The 23,974-nt window shown below is 37.2% G+C and overlaps 1 protein-coding gene across 1 annotated transcript in view; it reads right to left on the minus strand.

Annotated features, from left to right (window-relative positions):
- Positions 1 to 23,974, minus strand: part of LOC129753424 (uncharacterized) — a 330,927-nt gene that overhangs the window by 19,694 nt on the left and 287,259 nt on the right. The window contains exons 3-6 of the mRNA XM_055749247.1: positions 16,105 to 16,299; positions 14,251 to 14,882; positions 7,698 to 8,344; positions 7,314 to 7,635 (exon numbers count right to left, since the gene is read on the minus strand). Of these exons, the coding sequence (XP_055605222.1) occupies positions 7,314 to 7,635; positions 7,698 to 8,344; positions 14,251 to 14,882; positions 16,105 to 16,299 (1,796 nt within the window). The remainder of the gene's footprint in view (positions 1 to 7,313; positions 7,636 to 7,697; positions 8,345 to 14,250; positions 14,883 to 16,104; positions 16,300 to 23,974) is intronic.

Genomic DNA, 23,974 nt, shown 5'->3' on the forward strand with positions numbered 1-23,974 from the left:
TGATAGTGGTTAAAAACAACTAAAAAGACACATTAAAACATTCATTGAAAGCCAGACTTTTGATTGCACAAACATGTTTGCCGTTATTTGAAATATTACATCATTTAAGCTAAAAAGCTACTTTACCTCATTTTTCGGAGTATTTTCAATGTCTACGAAAATAAATTATGGCTGGTTGTTGGCAGTCCAAATCACTATCAATCCATGCCAGAGTTTTGAATTTTACTGTTCTCGGTTTGTGATAATCCCTAAACGTACTTTTACCCGACTCGTACTTTTACCCCACTTTACTCTAATACACAACAAAAACAACTTAAATTTTACAATGACCAAGTTATATTCATTTTGAAGGAAATTCAATTTGCGACCGTTTGCTACAATTTTTTTCATTTTCAAGTAAATTAATTGACTTTGGAAATTCGTTGTCATTTTAAAATAAATTTAAGACTTCCTTGAAAACTAAAGCTTATCACTACCTATCACAGATCATCAATCAACTTTCTTTGATTTCTCTCTTCGATGGTCATTTTCTATTTGATCTCAAATATTGATTTGAGATGAGTGTTAAAATTGATACAATTTAGAACTATTGCAAACTTTTTCAAGGGGTGAAATTTGATTTTTTACATAAAATGACAACTGGCTATTCAATTCTTTAAAAAAAAATAAAATTCAAAATAACTCAAAGTGTAGTATTTTTCCAAATGTTTTCCGGAAAATGTTTTTTTCAACTAAACTAGTTTGATCCTTATAAAAACGGTCCAAATCATTTAAAATATGTTAACGAAATATTAAAAAAAAAAAAAACAATTATCCCGGTAACCACTAAGAGCAGCCAGAAAATTAATAAACTTTTTATGTTTTCCATCCACTGCCTTATGAAATTACTAGTTTATTCCCAAAAATATTCAAGATAACCTCTTTTCACTTATCTTCACTTCAGACGCAAAAATAAGTAAGGAAGTACAGGCCCCGTTCGTTTTTGGCAACACGCCCGTAAATTTTATGTTGCCAAAATCGAAAGTTGCCAAAATCGAACGGTTTTTTTGTAACTTTTTTATTTTGAATTTTAATTTCAAAATTGATGTAAAACCATATATTAGCATGAAATTTTTCAATTTGGCTCAATTATATTGGTTTTAAGCAGTTAAATATGGAAAATAAGCCGAATTGAAAAATTTCATGCTCATATTACGTTTTACATAAATTTTGATTAATTTGAAATGAAAATAAAAAATAAAAAAGTGCCAAAAAAAACCGCCTGTTTTGGATGTTGCCAAAATCGAACGGTTTTTGATCGGATGTTGCCAAAATCGAATGTTGCCAAAATCGAACGGGGTCTGTATAATTTTCGAGAAGCATTTTAGAAAGAAAGTCATGTGCCCGAAAAGTAACGCGAAAAAAAAACGAACTGCCCCACAAACCGATAAATATTAAAGTTGAAAAAGAAATCAGGATACTTAGCTCGTGATACAATAGATTTTCCGCAAATCCTTGTGCATCTTCAAGATGCCGGAAGCTCTAAGGAACAATTCGGATGTGCTTCCTCTTAAGATTTTCACATATCCGGAGCGTTTTCAAAACTGATGGTTCGCAGTGACAGGCTGCTCCTTATGTGCACTGAACTTAACATAAGGTTGCCAGAATTGTTCCAGCGCGTATCCGAGCCGGACAATCTGGGCGATTTTATCTAAAAACCTGGCAAAATCCGGGCATTTGATTTCAAAATTGTTGACCGAAAACCGGGCAAAATCCGGGCAAATTTTGGCAAAACCTAGGAATTACTCATTGAAAATTAAGAAAAAAAAACTTGAAAAAACATTTTTTTCATTAATGTCTATCAGCAGAATTTATATCTTATTTTAGGCTTTCAAAAATTCTATCATGATTATTTTAATGAACTTGCTTGAATTTTTGTTTCGGGTGCATAAAAAAGGGAATAAAGAGAATAAACCCGGACAAAATCCGGATATTTGCAATGAAAGCCGGGCAATCGGGCCGGACCGGACTTTTCTCAATTTTTATTTTGAATATCCGCACGAACCCAGATAATACCGGACAATCTGGCAACCTTAACTGAACAGAATCATTTTATTATTAGTATTTTATCACAAAACATTAAATAAATTTAAGGAATTCTTGCAGAAGCAAAAAAATTTTCGCTGCTAACTTACCCAAGGCCTATTTCGAATTCCACTACACAAAGGTGCATTTTTTATATCGAAAAAATGGCAAAACCCATGCATTCGATTTCAATTTTCCTACAAGGAATCGAGCAATGTCCTGACTTAATATGAGTAAAATCCAGGCCACATTCAAACAAATCAAGAAAAAAGATCGAAAAATCATTATGAATAAATTTTTTTCTTCAAAGCACATCAGCAACGTTAAATATTAAATATGTGTTTGATTCTTTCAAACATTTTTGATGAAAATTGCTCTGGAACATTCGGTTTTGGACCTAAAATTCCAAACGTTTTAGAACTCAATTCGAGTTTTCTGAATTATCTTGAATGAAGCCTTACAATACAAAAACTATCCTGCAGTGCAAACTGGTGGAATCCTAAAATAAGGTTGTCCTTATAGAAATAGGGTCTTCTCAATAGCACTAAAAAACGTCGGAATCCTGAGCCATTTTTTTATGGTAGAATAAATTTACTTAGGGAGTTGAAGGGCGGTTCCAAACTTTTAAACAAACCGTCTCAGATGCGCATGAGGTGTTTTTTCAACGGGAGAAGAACGATAAATAGTTGAACAGAGAGGTAGTGAAGCTACATATATAACACTGGTAGTCTCTATGAAAAAGGAAAAACAATCGAGAAACTTGCTATGCAAGATAAGTATTTCAAGTTAAAAATATTCTATTTTTCTATCGCCGATGAATAGAAAAAAAGGGCTTGAGCAGCTGTTTCAAGTGGTGACGAATTGAACTGCTAGCTACATGCTCGCCTGGAATCTTTCAGTGAGTTCTGCAGTCCGTCTAGCGACGGGAAGGAAGAGGATAAAACTTCATCATACCTGTGGAAATAGTGCAGGCAATAAGCACGGACGACCCTGATGATGCGGCACGAGAAGCAAAAATCCAATTTGTCCAGACGAAGGTCTATGAGACCAAGCAATCCCGACGCAAAGAGCAGAAGGTGGTGATTTCTGGAGGCTTTGACTACAACGTAGTTCGTGTGAGTCTTAAATTCAAACCGTTGATCGAGAATAATGTTCAGATAATTGATTTGATCAACCCGGAAGATTATTTCATCACCGAGAATGTACTCAGCATGAAAGGGTGCCGCTTGCGAGAAAAAGATATAATCGAGCATTTACTGCGATTTAGCGGCAGGCAGTTATTGTCGCGCCATTCAGCAAAAAAGTTGAACTGCCGTTGCAGGAAATCGATGTCGTCTTTACCATTGATGATGTGATACAGTTTCAAATCATCGGCATAAGCGAGTTTTGGGCCATCGAGAAGCAAGAGAACATCTTTAAAATAGATGACAAAAATTATTGGTCCCAAATGGCTTCCTTGCGGCACTCCGGAAAAGCCAAGAAACTGTCTCGAGAAGGCTTCTCTAATATGAACGGACAACTTTCGTCCCGTTAAGTAGCTCCAAAACCACTCCAGTAAAGATCTACAGGAGCCCAAGCGACCTAGCTATGCGAGAGCAATCTCGTGGTTCACTTTATCAAATGAAGCAGACAAATCTAATCGAAGTAGAGTTTATTAATTTGGCGGTTGCTTTTAAGATAGCTGCATCGAGAATACCATTTAGAAAAGAGCCTAGAGATGAGACATTTCTCACAGCCCTGGTCAGTTGTTCTGCAGAAATGGACCCGCTTGTGAAAATGCTCAAAAATTTCTCAGCGAATAGATAACAGATTCCGGGGTCAGTGCTAGAAATATCGCCGGCCAGGTACATGTGGGACGGAAGTCCAAATTCTTTTCGCTGGTTTTTGACATACTTCTAGAACGACTTAGGCCTGTTCTTGAAATTTCGTTGTAACCGGTTCAGATATGTTAGGTAGCAACGTTTGCTGGCTTTTTTATAAGCAAAGTTCAGTTCGCGGTATTCCTCTTTCGTGTTGAGGCACTTGTGCTTATTGTAGTTTCGGAGAGCGCACTTTATAGCAGTATTCTGTCGCCGCAGTTCTTTAGTAACCCAGGGAGGCGATCATGGCATGGCGATCGATAGAGTAGTTAAAAATAATCGAAAATTTTTCGGCAGCTACGTTAGGATCTGAGAAATCTAGTTAATCTTCCCAATTAATAGAATCCAGAACGAGGGAGATAGCTACAAAGTCGGCATTCTTGAAATCTGCGGGAGCGAATATCCTGGCAACATCGAGTAAGATCACTAAGGCGGGGTGATTTGGGACAAGCTTAACAAGGGAAGCAGGAGCTTAATCGATTGTTGGATTTCTAAACCCTTCGTTGACATTTTCGATATTGTTGATTTAACGCAGAGTCGCTGTACTCAAGCTATCTAAGAAGATGTTGGAAGATGCCGAAGACGAAGAACGTATATTATCCGGAAACAGAAAGACACTTCGCGAAGAACACCATTTCAAAGCGGGCAAGTTGAAATCACCAATAACGAGTATGTCATTTTCGGGAGAGCACATAGAGCTAAATTTGGTGAGGCAGCACGAGAAAGATTCAGCTAACACCTGTTCTCCGAAACGATCTTGAGGCACGTACACTTCTCACAAGTAAAGTTTCCGATCACCGAGATCGATGCAGGCCCATAAAAGTTCCAAATCTTTCCAGGAGTAGTCTTCGAAACCGGGAGTTCAGATTTCACAGCAAATAACACTTCACCTCCGGTTGACTTTTTCCTGTTTAAAGGACTACGGTTGCATCGAAAGACTGCAGCTTGGTCACTCGGTTGGATTGCATCATACCTCACTAACCGTCATGCTTTCACAAAAAGTAAACACGCTCGATCAAGGACATTCGCAACGTAATCTAGAGTACCGCAAGGAAGTCACTTTAGACCGCTCCTGTTAGTAATTTCCGCGAATGACTTGTGTCAAATGCTTCAATCCAACGCACTGCTTTATGTCGACGAACTTAAGCTGGTCAAAAAGATTATCAGTGCTGACTCTCTTAACCTACAAACTTATATCGGACGATTAGAAAACTGGTGCCTCTTTAATTGAATCAAATGTAACTCTCAAATCTCAGGATCAGTTGTAAGGAATGTAAAATCTAGCCTCGACCTTGGTGTAAAAATCGACAATTGACTAACATTCGCTGATCATATCGCTCTTACATCCGCAAAGGAATTTGCTGCTCTGAGATTTTAGGGTCGGAACTCTAAAGACTTCGACGACGTTTATGCACTCAAAGCAGTTTACTGCTCCTCTGTTCGTAGAATTATGGAATACGCAACCGTGGTGTATGCTCTACTGCGCCTTTTCTGGAATGAACCACTTTGAATCCCGCCCTATGAGCAAAGTTGTGCTCTGAAAGTATGACTTTTCTTTAAAAGCGTCGTACCGAGCTACAAGAAGCACTCAATTTTGATTTCTCAACAAATCGCATCAACTTCTTTTACATACTAGTTCGTGTCAACATATCCCCGAGGACACTTACGCGACGTCAGTTCTTTTGGATAACTTTTCACCGTACTGCATATGGCTGAAACCATCTCATCGATAAATGTTGTGAACTTTTTAACTCAGTGTACCATCTTTTAAATTTTGATATATGTAAGCGTAGATTTAAATTAGTGTTAGGCAGTTTTCCTAAGTTCTGAGTCAAACTCCAAGATGAACTCAATAAACGCGAAGCAAGAAGATGAACTTCGTATAGCTTTTATCTCTCAATGCGATATCAACGTATGTGAAGCCAACACCCGGCTAATAGCTGATTCGCCTTAAAGCGAAACTCGTCCTATAGCGAAAAATGCGTTCAGGGTGAAGTCACCCTACCTACAGCAAGTCAGGTGGTTCAAGCACTGATAAGCTGATATAACTTCCCCTGCAGAAGAGAAAAATATTCATCGCCCAGAGTTCCTGGCGCCAACTAGCTCATCATTCCCTAAGCTTCGTTTCCCGATCATGTAATGATACCAAAAGCTAAATTTCGATTTTATTGTAAATCATTCAATTTTCATTTGAAAATTTGAAAATATTTTTCATGAAGAGCTATGTAACTCAGTTAGTTTAAATTTTAGTTTCACTGTATTGGATCAATTCCATTCTTATTGGAGAAGAGTGTATGATCTTTTGGAAATTTTATCCAAAGGGGAAATTTGAAGAAATTTCAGATGATCTTAAAAGTATATTCTCTAATAAAATGTCTAGACTACATCGTTCACCAGAATATCCTTTTTTTTAAGAACTGCGATTGATAAAATAAGATAAAGAACATTTTCGCTTTGAAAGTCTTTAAATCTATAACTTTTATTCATTTGCTTAAATTAATTCTTAAAAATGTTAAACTTTAATTCAATTATATTATGAAATTATTTTTTTAATTTTAATTTCATATTGATTGGAATAGTTTTTTTTTGAAGAATTAATTTTCATATGTAGGCAGGTTTCAAATTTTGTTCCTCAATTTTCAAAGCTCAATTAATCTAGTATATTTCAACCATCGGGACCTTTTTTCACTGGGAGGAAAACATAACAAAAATTGAACACCATAGCAACTTATACTTTGGCACGCAGAAAAATTGAAGCAGGCTAAAAATACTTGGTAGATAATGAAATTTCTATATATTTTTCTACGTGTCATTTGAACACGTGGAGTAATTTTTGAATGCTAGCGCCCCATCACAACCAGTGTTTTATTCACTTACTAAGCAGTTAAGACACGAACCTTTGGTTGATGGAAATGAGGTGCAGAGTTATATCAGTTCAAGTGTATGGAGCTCGAACACAGGTCCTTCGACCGTCGTGGTGCCGATAGATGCAATTTGTCAAGGTGGTGTGGTGTTTCTGGTCACATCTCCGCCAACTGCATGAAGCCAACGAAGTGCCATATATGCACGGGAGAAGAAAGAACGGTCATATGCAGCCTGTATCCAGCCTTCCAAAAGACACTATCCAAGCTATCGCGATCGTAAAAACGATCAGCGAGTATGGCCTATCTGCCTAGCATCCATGAGGTTCCCATCCAGAGAACAACAGGGACTCTAGGAAGTAGTAGAGTATAGGAAGAGTATACCATGAGTCGTCCTATATATTTCACCCATGCACTCATGGCTCACCCTTATCAAAACGGATTTTAGATACTTTAGTAAGTTCAATACTCTGTCAACTCTTATCTCCTATACATGAATCTAAACTAATGATTTTTGTATCGAACCCACCTGCGGGATGATGACGATGGGGTTCTCGTCCGCCTCCGGGATTTTCTCCTGTCGCCGATCCCTGTGGAATAGGTCAGTAATTTTCTTGTAGGTCGATCCATTCGAACCACTCGAAGAGCTGGAAGCCGAGGAACTCGGCGAAAAGCTCTTGTCCGGAATGTACTTCGGTTGCTGCGGATTCTCCTCTCCAGCTGGGCTGTCCCGCCGTTCCATATCACCCAGCTCCCCATCCGCCCCCTCGTCAATGGGCTCATCGATGTCGCAAGTTAACTGCCGGATGCGCTCCTCCAGGGAGGTCACGTCCCGTACCGGGATCTTTTTCCTAAAATAAGAAGATGTTTTTAGTAAAGGAAATGTCTGGAGATAATATATGAAAATTCTCACTTTGGTTCATACTTGATGAGCGATCTCCGAAGAGCGTTCCTTTCGATGGTTCGCCGGATGGTGTCAGTTTCTCCGGCACCACCAAGGGTTGAAGATCCTCCAGGACTTCCACCAGCATTGGTGACCGAGCCTGGAGCTCCAGTAGGATTAATGTTATTGCCACTGCTATTGCTAGTAATACTGTGTTGGTGCACCAAACTGGGGCCACTTCCGGCCTTCTTGGCATCGTCGAACGCTTTGAGAGCTTCCTGAGTAAGCGCCGTCGGGCCGTTTCCAACGGTGGCCGGGGTCGTCTGAACTAGAACAGCGCCACCCCCACATGAATGACCACCTGCAACGGTTGTGGTAACAGTTGTCTGAGCTCCTACCGGGCAACTGGTCGTCAGCAGGGGCTGAATGACCGTGGCCGGGAAAAGCTGCCGGACTGCGGAGTTTGGCCTCAAGGCATTGTGGAACAGCCCTGAGGAGTGTCGTTTGAGCGTATCGCACATGTAGTTGATGGGTTTGCCGGTGCCCATTTCACCTTCTCCGAGACCGGATTGAACCTCGCCATCGCAGCACGCCTCCCGGATGGTTTCCTCCGTGAAGCGAACCGACCGCTTTGAACTGGTCTCTTCGTCCGAGGTCACATTGGTGGGGTCGTCGTGCTGGGGGGAAACGGGGATACAGTTCATTAGAAACAAGTTTGATCTAAGGACACCCTATGACTCGATGTAAATGCAATTAGTAAAAATAAAAAAAATGCTTCTAGAGAATTCAATTCTTCCGAAAGTATAACTTATTTCCCCGAATATGAATCAAAATGATTGAAGCTTGCCGGCAAATGCGGGTTGGATTTGTTTTATGAATGAAAAAACTGCAATGAAAAACAGCCGCCCTGAATCATAAAACGCATCTGCTCTAAACGTTTGTCCGAAATCGGGCAGGCGAAAATTGATTGCAATAACTTTGCATTCAACGCCGCACATTAAAATGTGCTCAATGGAAATAAGCAAAAAGATAAAGAAAAACCGAGCAGCAGATTTAGTAAGGACTACCGAATAGATATAGAGGTATGTTTATATCAATGAGGTTTTTTTTTATCAATTTCCACTTTTAAAATGAACTGAACAAATCGGTATCGAATTTTGAATACGGCGAATGGGTCAACATCGCTGTTTCGAGAAAAACGCGTTCAAAGTTCGATTCAACTGAATTGCTTTGATTCATCTGGCAAGCCTAGTTCAGGGTTCACTTTTGAAATCAGTAGTCTATCTGGGTTTATTGATGCCTTCCTGTAGCTGTGGTTTCTTCGCTACTCCAGGTGGTTGGCTTTTTCGGGCTGAATGTGGAATTTTTTTTCCTTGAGCAATTGGCACACATAGAGCTGTAAAAAAAGTTTCGTGAAACTTTTTTGCTGTTCCAAATGCTATTCCGAAGTCTATGGAATTTCATTCCTTATCAAGTACAGACAATACTTGAAAAAAAGCTTTTAAGTTCTATTTTGTTATTTGTTTTTACTTTAAAGCTGGTATGAAGAAAAACAGTCTACTAGTTTTGTACATATTTCTCATTTTTTCAACATCAAGTATCTATCAAAGGGTCGCAAGGCTTTTTGTACAGCTCAATAGCTCGTAAAAAATCTCTGTCGTTCTTTTTTATATAAACTTTAAAATTTTTAATTAGTTCCAACAGGCGTTGAAAAGCAACTTCGCAGGAACTTTGAAGCAGATTCAATGGCATAATTCATATACAACATGAAAGTGAGAATACAGGGTGACAAAAAAGTCCGGTCACACAGAAAAATCTCAATATTTTTAAGAATAAGAAGAATATCAGAATCAGACTTTCATAGCTTTATTCAGTAACTCATCAAGATACTTCACAGACGATATCTCGAAATTACACCACCTTTCTCTGATCGAACCAGCTTCAGACGTCTCGGAAAGTCGTCGCAAGCGGCGCGCACGTCCGGTCTCTTATAACCTTTTTCAACCTTGGAGTTCTCACAGACCTTGGTCGTCCAGATCGTGTCTCCAGATCGTGTCTCCTCGGTGCCTCTGGTCTCTAGGTATCGATTTAAGGACTTTCCGGTTGATTATGAGTGGTTTTAGGTGTTTGAATATGTTGAATATGTGTCCGGGTTTGTACCCTCTCACATATTCAGCGATAACAGCTGCTCTCAACTCTGCCACTCACAACTTAATGTACACAAACTGCACAGAAACGAAACTCTGCCACTATGGGCAGCAAAGTTAGCCCTTTCATTTGACATATAGATGGCACCAGAGAGATGCAACGTATAGGCTACAGGCGACCCTAAAAAAAAAGTGTGACAGGACTTTTTTGTCACCCTGTAAAGTAGAAATTGAGCACAGGAAAGTCGTTTTGAAGAAAATCATCACATCAAGTAAAATCATTGCTTACTCATGCTGTTAATGTTGAGCAGCAAGTATGTAGCTCGATTTTCCAGCGGTGAGCTTGGGTTCGAGGCTTGGTAAGAGGGGATTTTTTTTTATTATCTGACAATTTGCGCCGCGGGTCTTCAGATTTTCCCCAAAATTGAAAATTTGGTTCATTTTTGCGACTTAAAAACACATGTATTTTTTCAGATTTCTAACATTTTTATTTTTTGAGTTAGCTTCGGTTAGATTTTTTTTATCAATAAAAAATAACCAACACATCAAAATGCATTGAAATTTCATCAGCTTTCCAAATAAAATAGTTGAAAAAAAATAAATAAAGACCTTCAACATGAAAAGTTGTAAATAAACTTTAAATGGCGTCTAAAAGTACCGTCTGCACCACCGAATATTTTGCAAAAAATACCATTGAACAGTTCAATTTATGGTGCAACTTTCATCTGAAGGCACCAAAGTGGGCCATCAACTTCTTGAAGAGTTATAAAAGAAATAATGACAACAAATCTCTTTTTTTGCATCGAAAACAAACAATGGTCGAACAACTGCACTCACATATGGAGATAGCGCGCACTTCTCACAACATGGAAACAAAAGAACTTATCAAAGCAGGTAAAAACACAATTTTTTTTGGGCTTTGTAGACTGCCCCTACTCGCATAGCAGTCCCATATGAATTTTTGTCATTTTAGGTCAACATAGGGATTCAAAATAAAACACTAAAAAAAGAGGTTTTGTTCTACAAATTTCGAAAAAAATATCAATTTGTGGCTGTCCTATATGAAATATACCCGAATAATAGTTCCATATGTGAAATACAACGGATTTGGTTACTTTTCAATGCTTCTTTCGGCGAAATAGTCTTTGATTTATTGCTTTGAATCATTTAAAAAAAAATAGCTCACTTCATGTCGAATGATGCACACGAGTTTTCAAAGGCAGGTCTGACTTCCTTTGGAATGACTTCCTGAGCGAAAAACTATCTGATGCAATCAAAAATCGTAAAAAGATTCAACTTATAATGTGGAATTTACGATATTTTCCAAAAGAATGTTTCTTTTTCTGAAAATTACATTTAGAAGTTCAAAAATCATCAAATTTAAGTCTTAGAAAGTAGCTTGGTGAGAAAAAAATATTCTGTATGGGACTGTTATGCGAGAAGATTTGGAAAAAGTTACAAATATGGTCGATTAACAGTCCCATAATGAATAAAAATAGTGTTCTCGACCTTACCAATAACCCAATTTCGAAAATTTAAGGTCTTACGATTTATTATGAAAACCTAGAAACGATTTTCGTGTATGCTGAAAGTGGTGATCACAATTTAAGAATGTATTCCAAAACAGGAAAAGCTTGCTTGTTTTTGCATATAAGACTGTTATGAAAGTAGTGGCGGTAGAGTGTTGCAGCTAAACTGACTTTATAGCTAATCATAATCTAAATCTAATAACGTATTCGTTTATACCCAGTTTTGCACCAGGTCACAACAAGTTTTGCAAATTTTGCTGTCATTTTGAGAAGTTTATTCGCTCAGTTTTGCATCCGTAATTCCCCAGATTTGATTTAAAATGGACGGTGGAACACTGAAGATTCGTTTGTGAGCGATCGAGGCAGCAAAACACTGACGACGAATTATGTTCGTTCTAGTATGGTAAACCTCAAAACTGGGCGAATGGAGAAAACGAATACGGTAAAAGTATCATATTTTCAATGTCATATTACCTACAATGGGAATGATGCTTTCTACAGCCTGGACTGGCCATACTGAGCTCTTCGATTATTTCTACATTTGTGCCACACTCTTTGTTTTTGACCAATGGGAAAGAATTTTGGTGTCCAGTACTTAGCTCCCGATATAAAAACTATGTGAAGCACGTCTATATTTCATTTTTTAATCACATTTTTGTGATCCCAAACACAGGGACTGAACCTTCTACTATTGGCATTGATTATGCTTCACAATGATCTTTGATCGAAAAGTTAATAAGTTACATAGCATATTTCCAGGTTGTAAAAGCAACATTCCCATTATTTGTTATATCACATTAACAATACGATACTAAGAATTTTAGTTAAAATTTAAAGTCAGTTATGCTGCAAACACTCTACAAAGCACGAAAAAGTAGTGTTTTTTACCTGCTTTGGCAAGTTCTTTTGTTTCCATGTTGTAAGAAGTGCGCGCTATCTCCATATGTGAGTGCAGTTGTTCGACCATTGTTTGTTTTCGATGCAAAAAAAAAGAGATTCGTTGTCATTATTTCTTTCATGACTCTTCAAGAAGTTGATGGCCCACTTTGGTGTCTTCAGATGAAAGTTGTATCATAAATTGAGCTGTTCAATGGTATTTTTTGCAAAATATTCAGTGGTGCAGACGGTACTTTTAGACGCCATTTAAAGTTTATTTACAACTTTTCATGTTGAAGGTCTTTATTTATTTTTTTTCAACTATTTTATTTGGAAAGCCGATAAAATTTCAATGCATTTTGATGTGCTATTTTATAATTTCCGTTAAAAAATAACAGAGTTATGTAGCTTTGAAAAATGGTTATTTTTTATTGATAAAAAAAATCTAACCGAAGCTAACTCAAAAAATAAAAATGTTAGAAATCTGAAAAAATACATGTGTTTTTAAGTCGCAAAAATGAACCAAATTTTAAATTTTGGGGAAAATCTGAAGACCCCCGGCGCAAATTGTCAGATAATAAAAAAAAATCCTCAAGAACATGTTATTTAAATGTGTCAGTTAACAAATATGCTTGATTATTTTGAATCAAATATGCTGTTAGTGCTTTTTGAAGCTGATTAGAAGTTGTTTAGCAAGTTAAGCGAACTATTTGTCGACTATAATGTTCGTTGAGCTAATTAAAAATTTAGCTGAAAAAAGTCATATTACAATACACGATTGAGCTGACCAAACCTGGGAGAGGAATGTTATCCGGACTTTTGGTTGCTTGGGTATTTAGGCAGAAACTGCGGTGAATCCATGCATCCATGGTATTTATACCAATCATGAGGTAAATCGATCGGAACGGAGATCTTACATAAGACAGAGGTATCGAAGTCAAGTCTTCCTATTACCTGATATCAAGGCCTTGCGAAGGGGGTCTGGAGGTTTAGGGGTTTTACCTCCCCTCACCCCATAGAGATTTTTTCCAAGTAAAATTTTCAACGTAGTAACGGGAAATTACTTGATCTTAAAAGGTGTTAAATAAGTGTTAACAAGCAAGTTAGAAATTGTGTTCGCCTATGGCGAAAATTTGTCTTCAATCACCCTAGACTGGAGACATTTTATTTTACGAAACTTTTGGTGATCAAAAAAACCTACCCCATTGCTAGGTTTTTTCATACCATCTAATGTTTGCACCGATTCAAAATGCCACGCGTTATGATGAGCTAAGTAGGCTGGTATTTTATGCATTTGTAAGCTGCCAGCCAAAATTTTTTGGAAGATGAATGCTTAGAGCAAGTTCACTGGTGTTGGGAGAAAGTGGTAGAAATTTTGGCACTTTGTGCACATTTTGAAAACTTTACCATGCGAAAACATTTCAAGATCTGTGGCCTTTAAGAGTTTTTACAGCACGTACAACACATACGGCTGGAAAGAAACCGTGCTGTCAAAAATTCAACGCCCAAAGATCTTGAAAACATTTTTGCATGTTTAAATTTTCAGAATATGCTACAAGTGTCAAAATTTATACCATTTTCCCCCAACACCTGTGAACTTGCTCTTAGGAATTCCGATATTTCGTTCTCTCAAAGGAAACATGAAGTTCCACTGAAATCCAATATGTTTGTGTATTCCAAGAATTTCGCAGATAATAAATACATTTTTTCCCAAAAAAATACATGTAGAGCTCGTTTTTTTTTTAAAAACGAACACAAACACATACAGGAGGATTTCAATAAAACTAATGTTTCCTCGAAGAGATTCCTTTTTCTAAACTTTAAGCGTTCGTCTTTCAAGGATATGATGGCTAGCAGCTTACAAATGCTAAAACCACCAACCCACAGAAAATGTACTATGTATGCAGTGACCGGGATTCGATCTCATACCCGTTGGCTTAGAAGACTTGAAGGCTATCCTCTACGCCACGGGCTGCGGCTAAAATAATGTGATAAACAAACAAATTTCAACAATAATCTAGTTTAACTCACCTGATTGTGCTGCTGCTGTTGATGTTGCTGCTGATGCTGGTGCTGTGCTTGTTGTAGCTGTTGTTGTTGTTGCTGCTGCTGCTGCTGCATCTGCTGCTGTTGTTGTTGCGACGAGGGAGACAACTGGTGTTCGTTCTTCCAAAGCTTTCCACCCTTGAGGATCCCGCTTATAGCTTGCGCTGTACTAAGAGGTTTATGTTTGCCTCCGGGTTCGTAGAGAGGCTGCTGCTGTCCTTGGCTGCTTCCGTCTAAGCTGACCTGCTGCTTGAATTGTTGAAGCTGTTTCTGTTGCTGTAGGGAACCTGGCAATGCTGAAGGCGGAACAGCCGTCGATCCCTGCTGAAGGTCGTTACCTGATTTGGGGATAGGATTGGGAACGATGGCCACCAGAGGGGCCGAATTAGCACCAGTCATCGTCATCGTCGTCTTCGTTGGATCGGTTTGACTATTCTGAACAATCCGCCGCTCTGTTACCGTTGTCATCGTGATCGTTTCAACTATGTAATGCTGCTGTTGAGGAGGCTGTTGTTTAGCTTTGCTGTCACCAATGTTGTTGGAGGATTGTGATTTTGAGGATTTGTTGGCGTTGTTTGATGAAGACAGTGTGGCAGCATTGCTCTTATCATCATCACCTGAGGATGTTGGGGGTGTTGAGTAGGGATTCGGCCACCGAAGGAGGATTAAAGGGACGGAAATAAACCAACCGTTGACCGTTTTGGGTTTGTGGTTTCACACCCGGCATGTCATACCGAAGGACAGCGGGTTTATATTTTTAGACCGGTACGTGCCGTAATCCATTAACAGTTGACATTGGCAGATTGAGGGTTGAATTTTTCATCCAGTTCATTTAAAGTTGGTAAACGGCAGTCAGTTAAGGGAAGGCGTATCCAGAGTTAGGAAACGGGGATGAGCGGACACACAATCAGCATTTATACAATTTTAAAATTGCGATGATTTTGCACTGCGTCAACTAAATGCATCTGATGTGTTGTTTTTTTTTCTATGAATTTATTGACTATGCCAAATGCATTCGGTATGCTTCTGATTTTTTTTGCTACGTTATATATCACATCACGTATTGAAAATCAAAAGCAGGTGCACTAATGGAATGAGAAAACAGATGCTACATCCACTTTTTTTTGGGTTGTTTCAAACGAATTTAAACGGAAAATTCCTATCAAAGCTGTCATGGTCTCGATTAAAAAAAAATCAATGAATGTTGAATTCCATGCATTGAAAATGTTGTCCAAAACCTCGAGCATGCTTATTCGGTAAAAAGGTTCATTTAAAAATCGTGGAATTTGCATGCTTTTTCTGGCTGCTAATGAGCGATTGTTTTCATTCGCAGTATTTTAAGGATAAATGAAATGAATATGGGAAATAATGATTTCTCAGGAAAAGGTTGCCCATAAAGTTTTCAATTTTAACTGTGTTTTAAGTTTTTCTTCAATGGACCATTGCATTTTTAATCAGATTATGATAGTTCATCGATACATGACAGCTTTTGAAAAATTCAAATCCATTTCGAAAAGATTTTTGTGGACTGATTATATTCGATTTGTTTTTTCAAATTTCTATTCAGCTATTGCCAAAAAGTGTGAGTAATTGCACGTGAAGGTGTTGCCTAGTATTTTTGATCCTCTAATCACAATCCAATTGAGTGAGCAGCAGTTAAGGTGAAACAGAGAGCAGTCGAAACGATGACACGATGTGTGGTTGATTGTGTCGATGATTTTCCGATTTGGTTCAAATGTGGGTAACCACTACTAGTGATTGATTGCTGATTGTTCATAAAGCTTGAAATCTAAAGATGTGCGACAGCAAATAGGAATGAAGAGGTGTTGATATTCATACCTTGCGATCCATCCTGGACCTGTTTGATGGTGAGAAACTTGGGCCGTTCCTCGCCGGCGATGATTTCCTTCTGGGTGATCCGTCGTTCTGGGGAGGACTTCTGCAGCGGAACCAGCGTTATCGGGAGGGTGGTGTGAGGCGGAAGCGGGGCGTCCATCATCGGCGATATGTCGTCCGAACATTGTGAGTCGCATTCTGTGAAATAGAAATGAAAAATATTTTCAACTTGTTTCACTCATTACATAATTCAAAAATATTTTTTAAGTAATGGAAACTTCACATTCAATTTTTAAAATCACATAAAAATCTTTTAATAAAAATATCTTATCCTTCTCTCGATCATCTACTCATAATCTGATTTTCGAATTCTCCCATTTCATTGTCTTCCCTTTTTTGAATATTTTTTTAATCATTTTTCAGCTTGGCATCCAACTCTTTATCTCATCTTCTCATCTTCTCATCTTCTCATCTTCTCATCTTCTCATCTTCTCATCTTTTCATCTTCTCATATTCTTATCTTCTCATCTTCTCATCTTCCCATCTTCTCATCTTCTCATCTTCTTATCTTCTCATCTTCTTATTTTCTCATCTTCTCATTAGTACTACCTCACATCTTCTCATCTTCTTATCTTCTCATCTTTTCATCTTCTCATCTTCTCATCTTCTCATCTTCTCATCTTCTTATCGTCTCATCTTCAAATTTTCTCATCTTCTCATCTTCTCATCTTCACATCTTCTCATCTTCTCATCTTCTCGTCTTTTCATTCTTACTTATTCTTATCTCCTCATCTTCTCATCTTCTCGTCTTCTCATTCTTATTTATTCTTATCTCCTCATCTTCTCATTTCCTTACATACTCATCTTGTCAGTATCTCATATTTCTTTCTTCCCATCCCTCATCTTTTCTCTTCTCATATTTTCATCCTTCACATCTCCTCATCTTCTCAACTTCTCATCTTCTCATCTTCTCATCTTCTCATCTTCTTATCTTCTCATCTTCTCATCTTCTCATCTTCTCATCTTCTCATCTTCTCATCTCCTCATCTGCTCATCTTCTCATCTTCTCATCTTCTCATCTTCTCATCCTCTCATCATCTCATCTTCTCATCTTCTCATCTTGCCATCTTCTCATCTTCTCTTCTTCTTATCTTCTCATCTTCTCATCTTCTTATTTTCTCATCTTCTCATTAATACTACATCACATCTTCTCATCTTCTCATCTTTTCATCTTCTCATCTTATCATCAACTCATATTCTCATCTTCTTATCTTCTCATTATCTCATCTTCTCATCTCCTCATCTTCACATCTTCTCATCTTCTCATCTTCTCGTCTTCTCATTCTTACTTATTCTTATCTCCCCATTTTCTCATCTTCTCGTCTTCTCATTCTTATTTATTCTTATCTCCTCATCTTCTCATTTCCTTACATACTCATCTTCGCAGTATCTCATATTTCTTTCTTCCCATCCCTCATCTTTTCTCTTCTCATATTTTCATCCTTCTCATCTCCTCATATTCTCATCTTCTCATCTTCTCATCTTCTCATCTTCTCATCTTCTCATCTACTCATCTTCTCATCTTCTCATCTTCTCATCTACTCATCTTCTCATCTTCTCATCTTCTCATCTTCTCATCTTCTCATCTTCTCATCTTCTCATCTTCTCAACTTCTCATCTTCTCATCTTCTCATCTTCTCATCTTCTCATCTTCTCATCTTTTCATCTTCTCATCTTCTCATCTTCTCATCTTCTCATCTTCTTATCTTCTCATCTTCACATTTTCTCATCTTCTCATCTTCTCATCTTCTTATTTTCTCATCTTCTCATCTTATCGTCTTCTCATTTTTACTTATTCTTATCTTCTCATCTTCTCATCATCTCGTATTCTCATTCTTATTTACTCTTATCTCCTCATCTTCTCATTTCCTTACATACTCATCTTCTCATTATCTCATACTTTTTTCTTCACATCCCTCATCTTTTCTCTTCTCATATTTTCATCCTTCTCATCTTCTCGTCTTCTCATTTCCTCATCTTCTCATCTTCTCATCTTCTCATCTTCTCATCTTCTCATCTTGTCATCTTCTCAACTTCTCATCTTCTCATTTTCTCAGCTTCCCACCTTCGCATCTTCTCATCTACTCATCTTCTCATCTTCGCTCTTCCATCTTGAAATCCAAGACAACGACAACGAAATTCGACTTCAACTCATGATTTATTCCACAGGTCATTCACAACCAATCTCTTTTTGTTCAAAAAGTCTGTTCTCATTGACTGTACTAATGATTAACTACTCAGAAATGAGGAACTTATCTTAAACTTGTTATTGCTTGGCTTGCGAGAGAAACGTCAAATCGTAGCTTTTTTTGGGGTCATCATTAAACCATAATAAAACTAATTAGCCATTATTTTTTTTACCATAAACAGGCTATTAAGCATTGAATTGACTAACGCCATGTTGGTTGCAAAATCGAAGGGCACAAAATGACGCCATATTGATGGATTCACAATGCAAGCATTGAAAAATATTTTTTCAGGCCTATTTTCCATCAATTCCATCACGATTGACCATCATATTTGACGAGGTGCTTTTATTTTAAGATGCTATTTCATACACATTTTACCTAAAATCTTGACTAGCAGTACAAAAGAGACCAGATCATAAATATCTCAATAAAGCAATCATAATTCATCAACCATTATGGTTGCTGGAGAAAATAAAAATAAAACTCCGAGAACTCACAGAATCGAAAAAAACAAAAATTCCTAAAATTTTTAATAATAACTTTTCAAAAGCTTTGGTGACCAACATTGATGACCAACAATGATATGTCATGATGACGTTTCTAGGGTAGGGCCAAATAGCCTTTTGGCTTTATTAGAGTCCAGGTGATGTTATAGAATGCGCTTTAGCTTTTTATGAAGATTAATGCTACAGTAGACTGAGTCGATTTGGGGTCATTTTCGAATTTCTCAAACCCTGGGGTCTCAAAAGCTTTGTTTTGGTCCAAAATTCATCCATGATTTTTTGCAGAATTTTTAAGTAACGTTTACATGAGTAAATTTGGACTTTTAGGTTTGTATGGGAAAATTGAATATTTTGTACTGAAAAATCAACATCATTTTTGTTTCTTCTGTGCAACCGAGCCAGCTGGTGGTTTTTGTGCCAATTTATTAAATTCCTAAAGGAAATTTTCTGCTGAACAACTTCGTCGAAGACCGTAAATTCGTATCTTATTAGACAAAAAAGTTATTAGCTGTTTAACAGGGGTATGTCTTTAGGCATTGATAAACAATAAATTTAATTGACACCACTGCTTGTGCCCCGCGAAGTATTGCATGAAAAGTACTCATGAAATACCTCGCAAGGCACACAACAGTGGTGTCTATTGAATTTATTGTTTATCAATGCCAAAAGACATACATCTGTTGAACAGCTAATAACTTTTTTGTCTAATATGATATGAAGTTACGGTCTTCGACAAAGTTGTTCAGCGGAAAATTTCCTTTAGGAATTTTATAAATTGACACAAAAACTACCAGCTGGCTCGGTCGCACAGAAGAAACAAAAATGATGTTGATTTTTCAGTACAAAATATTCAATTTTCCCATACAAACCTAAAAGTCCAAATTTACTCATGTAAACGTTACTTAAAAATTCTGCAAAAAATCATAGATGAGTTTTGGACCAAAACGAAGCTTTTGAAACCCCAGGGTTTGAGAAATTCGAAAATGACCCCAAATCGACTCAGTCTAATGCTATAGTCCAAACGAAATTTTGCTGACCATAATAAAGCTAAAATTGTTACTTGGGTATGACGTCATAAAATACATGACGTCATTTTTTTAATAATCTAGACTAGTGATTGCTGGATGTTGCTAGCAAACTAAATGGATACGTTTTTTGAAATGATAATTTTATGATATTTACTATGAAAAATAAACTTTTGAACTATTTTGCTATCTTTCCATTCTTCTATAGATTGTAGAGAAATAAAATCATTTTTTAACATTTTCGTATATGATGGAAAGAATTAGTGAAACATGAGCTATCAAAGAACGAAAGAACATTAGCCGTCAATATCATGAATTTTTCGAAAAAGATACAACGGCTCACCAGCAGGACTTTAACCTGCAATCTCCGCTTCAGTACAACGGCGCGTTAGCCAATTTCACGCCGTTGTACTGAAGCGGAGATTGCAGGTTCAAGTCCTGCCGGTGAGCCGTTGTATCTTTTTCGAAAAATTCATGATATTTACGGCTAATGTTCTTTCGTTCTTTGATAGCTCATGTTTCACTAATTCTTTCCAAAATCTACGAAAATGTGATTATTTTCAGGTACAAAGATGTACCAAGCGATTTCATAACATCAGTATTGATCTCATTTTTTAAGATAATTTTTTTTTAATTGTGCAGCCCAGTTTTGCAAAAACGCTAAGAAGAAAAGAAGGTATAAAAATTCACACTAAAACACACAAATCCAAAGACATCATCAGAACGTCGAGCTGATTCGAGTGGTACCTATAAAAGTATAGGTATAGCTCTAAGACTCATAATTAATGATCTGCTGAATCGACCGATAACTATAACTTTCTGTAAAAGAGGCAAAAACAATATCTAGCATTTGAAACTGGAGTCTGAAAATGATATCTGGTGCTAGTTTGAAATTATAATCTGAAACCAGGAATTGATACTATCCCTAAATTTATCGCTTTGATATGTTCTGACCCTGAATTCAAAAAGCCTGAAATTAAAAATCAATTGAAAGGCGAACGGGTATCTGAAACCTACAGATTTCCAAAAACAATAATCTCAACGGTTATACATTGTCTTAACAGTATTTTCTTTTAGAATATTTAAATAAACGGCTATAATTTTTGGATCAGCAGTAGAAATAAAGAGGGATACGGTCAAAATTTAGTCAATATCAACTTGACGTATTTCTTTCAATTTTGCATTTAAAAAACCTGAACACCCCTCATTTTGAAGGTGTGTGTGTGTGTGTGTAGAATGTTGCTCCTATTTTGATTTTGGAATTCACTCTTCAGTTGTCAAAATTCCGTTCAAGGAAGAAGAGCAGCGTATCAAAATTTTGCTCGCCCATCGCGAAAATCCGAGCTACTCGCACGCAAAGCTGGCAAAATCGCTAAAAGTTGCCAAATCAACCGTTACAAATGTAATCAAAGTGTTTGGGGAACGTTTGTCGACAGCCAGGAAGTCTGGATCGGGGGGAAATCGAAAACCGGAAGCCGCTGAGACGACAAAAAGAGTTGCCGGTAGTTTCAAGCGAAACCTTAACCTCTCTCTCCGAGATGCCGCTAATAAGCTGGGTGTATCGTGTACAACCGTGCATCGAGCCAAAAAAAACGAGCCGTACTATCGACTTACAAGAAGGTAGTGACTCCAAATCGCGATGATAAACAAAATACGACGGCCAAAGCGTGATCCCAGAGGCTGTGCACGACGATGCTGACGAAGTTTGACTACGTGGTAATGGACGACGAAACATACGTCAAAGCCGACTACAAGCAGCTTCCGGGACAGGAGTTTTATACGGCAAAAGGAAGGGGAAAGGTAGCAGATATTTTCAAGCACATGAAACTGTCAAAGTTCGCGAAGAAATATCTGATTTGGCAAGCCATCTGTACCTGTGGCTTGAAAAGCAGCATTTTCATAGCTTCCGGGACTGTTAACCAAGAAATTTACGTGAAAGAGTGTTTGAATAAACGTCTGCTGCCTTTCCTGAAGAAACACGGTTGTTCCGTACTGATTTGGCCAGATTTGGCATCTTGCCATTACGGTAAAAAGGCCATGGAGTCGTACGCCAACAACGTGTAGGTGGCTCCCAAGGACAAGAACCCTCCCAACACGTCAGAGCTCCACCCAATTGAGAAATACTGGGCTATTGTCAAGCGGAACCTAAAGAAGACCAAAAAAAACTGCTAAGGACGAGCAGCAGTTCAAGGCAAACTGGCTTTCTGCGGTGAAGAAGGTGGACAAGTTCATCGATTTACACGCGTTTTCCCTTGACCAAATTTTGACCGTATCACCCTTTATAAGGTATCAGTTTTTCGAAAGTGGACTTAAGACCATCAACCATTTTAAAATACCTCTGTAATTATTTGACGCGATAAGCTTGCGCCTATTTTTAAATTGGTTTAAAATAATTAAATATTAATATTCTTTTAGAAGTTCCGTACAAGTGTTCCAATTGAGATTATAATTTTTCGACACATATCTATCGAAACTTTTTCCATTACATTCACAGAAAACTTTCCTCCCGGGTAATGGCACGCAATTTGAGCGGAATAATAAATAATTCACCCAAGATGACATACTTCATCTGGCTCGGAAGTCGATAGCAGCAAACCAAACCAAAAATTCCCGGAAAAGCTCATCTTCATCCAGCTTGTTCGCTTGAGTTGAACAGACTTGAGTTTAGGGGCGTGGAAAAACGTGGAGCCAAATTCGCTTCGATTTTTTGGCATACATCACATCCCCCATCCACCCATCTCGTTTGTCGTCATCATTTGCCATAAATATGAGAAACCTGTGAAACGTGACAGTTTTATATGGTGGCTTAAGTACCTTCCCCCGGTTTGTTACTTTTTTTTGCTGGATTTCTCGATTCTGTACCCGTGTCTGAGATATTTGAACCATATTATTAGCATATTTGTTTCGCCATATGTTTTACCCCCTGGTTCTGATAGGCTGGCCGGATTCATTTTGAGAGTTATTTTTTCCTCTTGGTTTCATCCTGCAAAAGGTTATACAGAAACCTTTTAGCTCGGAAAGCATCGTTTGTTGGAAATCTGTCGCACTCACAAGAAACTGATGCCTTTCTTTGGTTCATTCCCCGAAGCTATGCTAATGTTTGGGGTTTTCCTCAGTATTACGATTAATGAGTTTTGTTTCTTACCAAATCGAGCTGAAACCGATTTCCATTACCTGTAAATGAGAAAAGAAAGAGATTATTAGACATAATCGTTCGAGTTGGAAATTATATCATGAGAATATTATTATTGATATGGTTCAAATTTTTTCAAAATTCAATTGAAAATGAGAGTTCCCAACATAATCGGTTAATATTATCAGTAGAATATTTCAAGTAGAACAACAAGATCCGGACGTGTTAAAAACATCAGACCCTGGAACAGAACATAGATGAAATTTCAAATCAGAGTCAGGAGCAGGTGTCATTTTTGTCATTTTTGTCATTTTTGTCATTTTCGTCATTTTTGTCATTTTTGTCATTTTTGTCATTTTTGTCATTTTTGTCATTTTTGTCATTTTTGTCATTTTTGTCATTTTTGTTATTTTTGTCTTTTTTTCATTTTTGTCATTTTTGTCATTTTTGTCATTTTTGTCATTTTTGTCATTTTTGTCATTTTTGTCATTTTTGTCATTTTTGTCATTTTTGTCATTTTTGTCATTTTTGTCATTTTTGTCATTTTTGTCATTTGTGTCATTTTTGTCATTTTTGTCATTTTTGTCATTTTTGTCATTTTTGTCATTTTTGTCATTTTTGTCATTTTTGTCATTTTTGTCATTTTTGTCATTTTTGTCATTTTTGTCATTTTTGTCATTTTTGTCATTTTTGTCATTTTTGTCATTTTTGTCATTTTTGTCATTTTTGTCATTTTTGTCATTTTTGTCATTTTTGTCATTTTTGTCATTTTTGTCATTTTTGTCATTTTTGTCATTTTTGTCATTTTTGTCATTTCTGTCATTTTTGTCATTGTTGTCATTGTTTTTATTGTTGTCATTTTTGTCATTTTTGTCATTTTTTGTCATTTTTGTCATTTTTGTCATTTTTGTCATTTTTGTCATTTTTGTCATTTTTGTCATTTTTGTCATTTTTGTCATTTTT

Source organism: Uranotaenia lowii, chromosome 3 (assembly GCF_029784155.1).
Source record: "Uranotaenia lowii strain MFRU-FL chromosome 3, ASM2978415v1, whole genome shotgun sequence".
NCBI lineage: Eukaryota > Metazoa > Arthropoda > Insecta > Diptera > Culicidae > Uranotaenia > Uranotaenia lowii.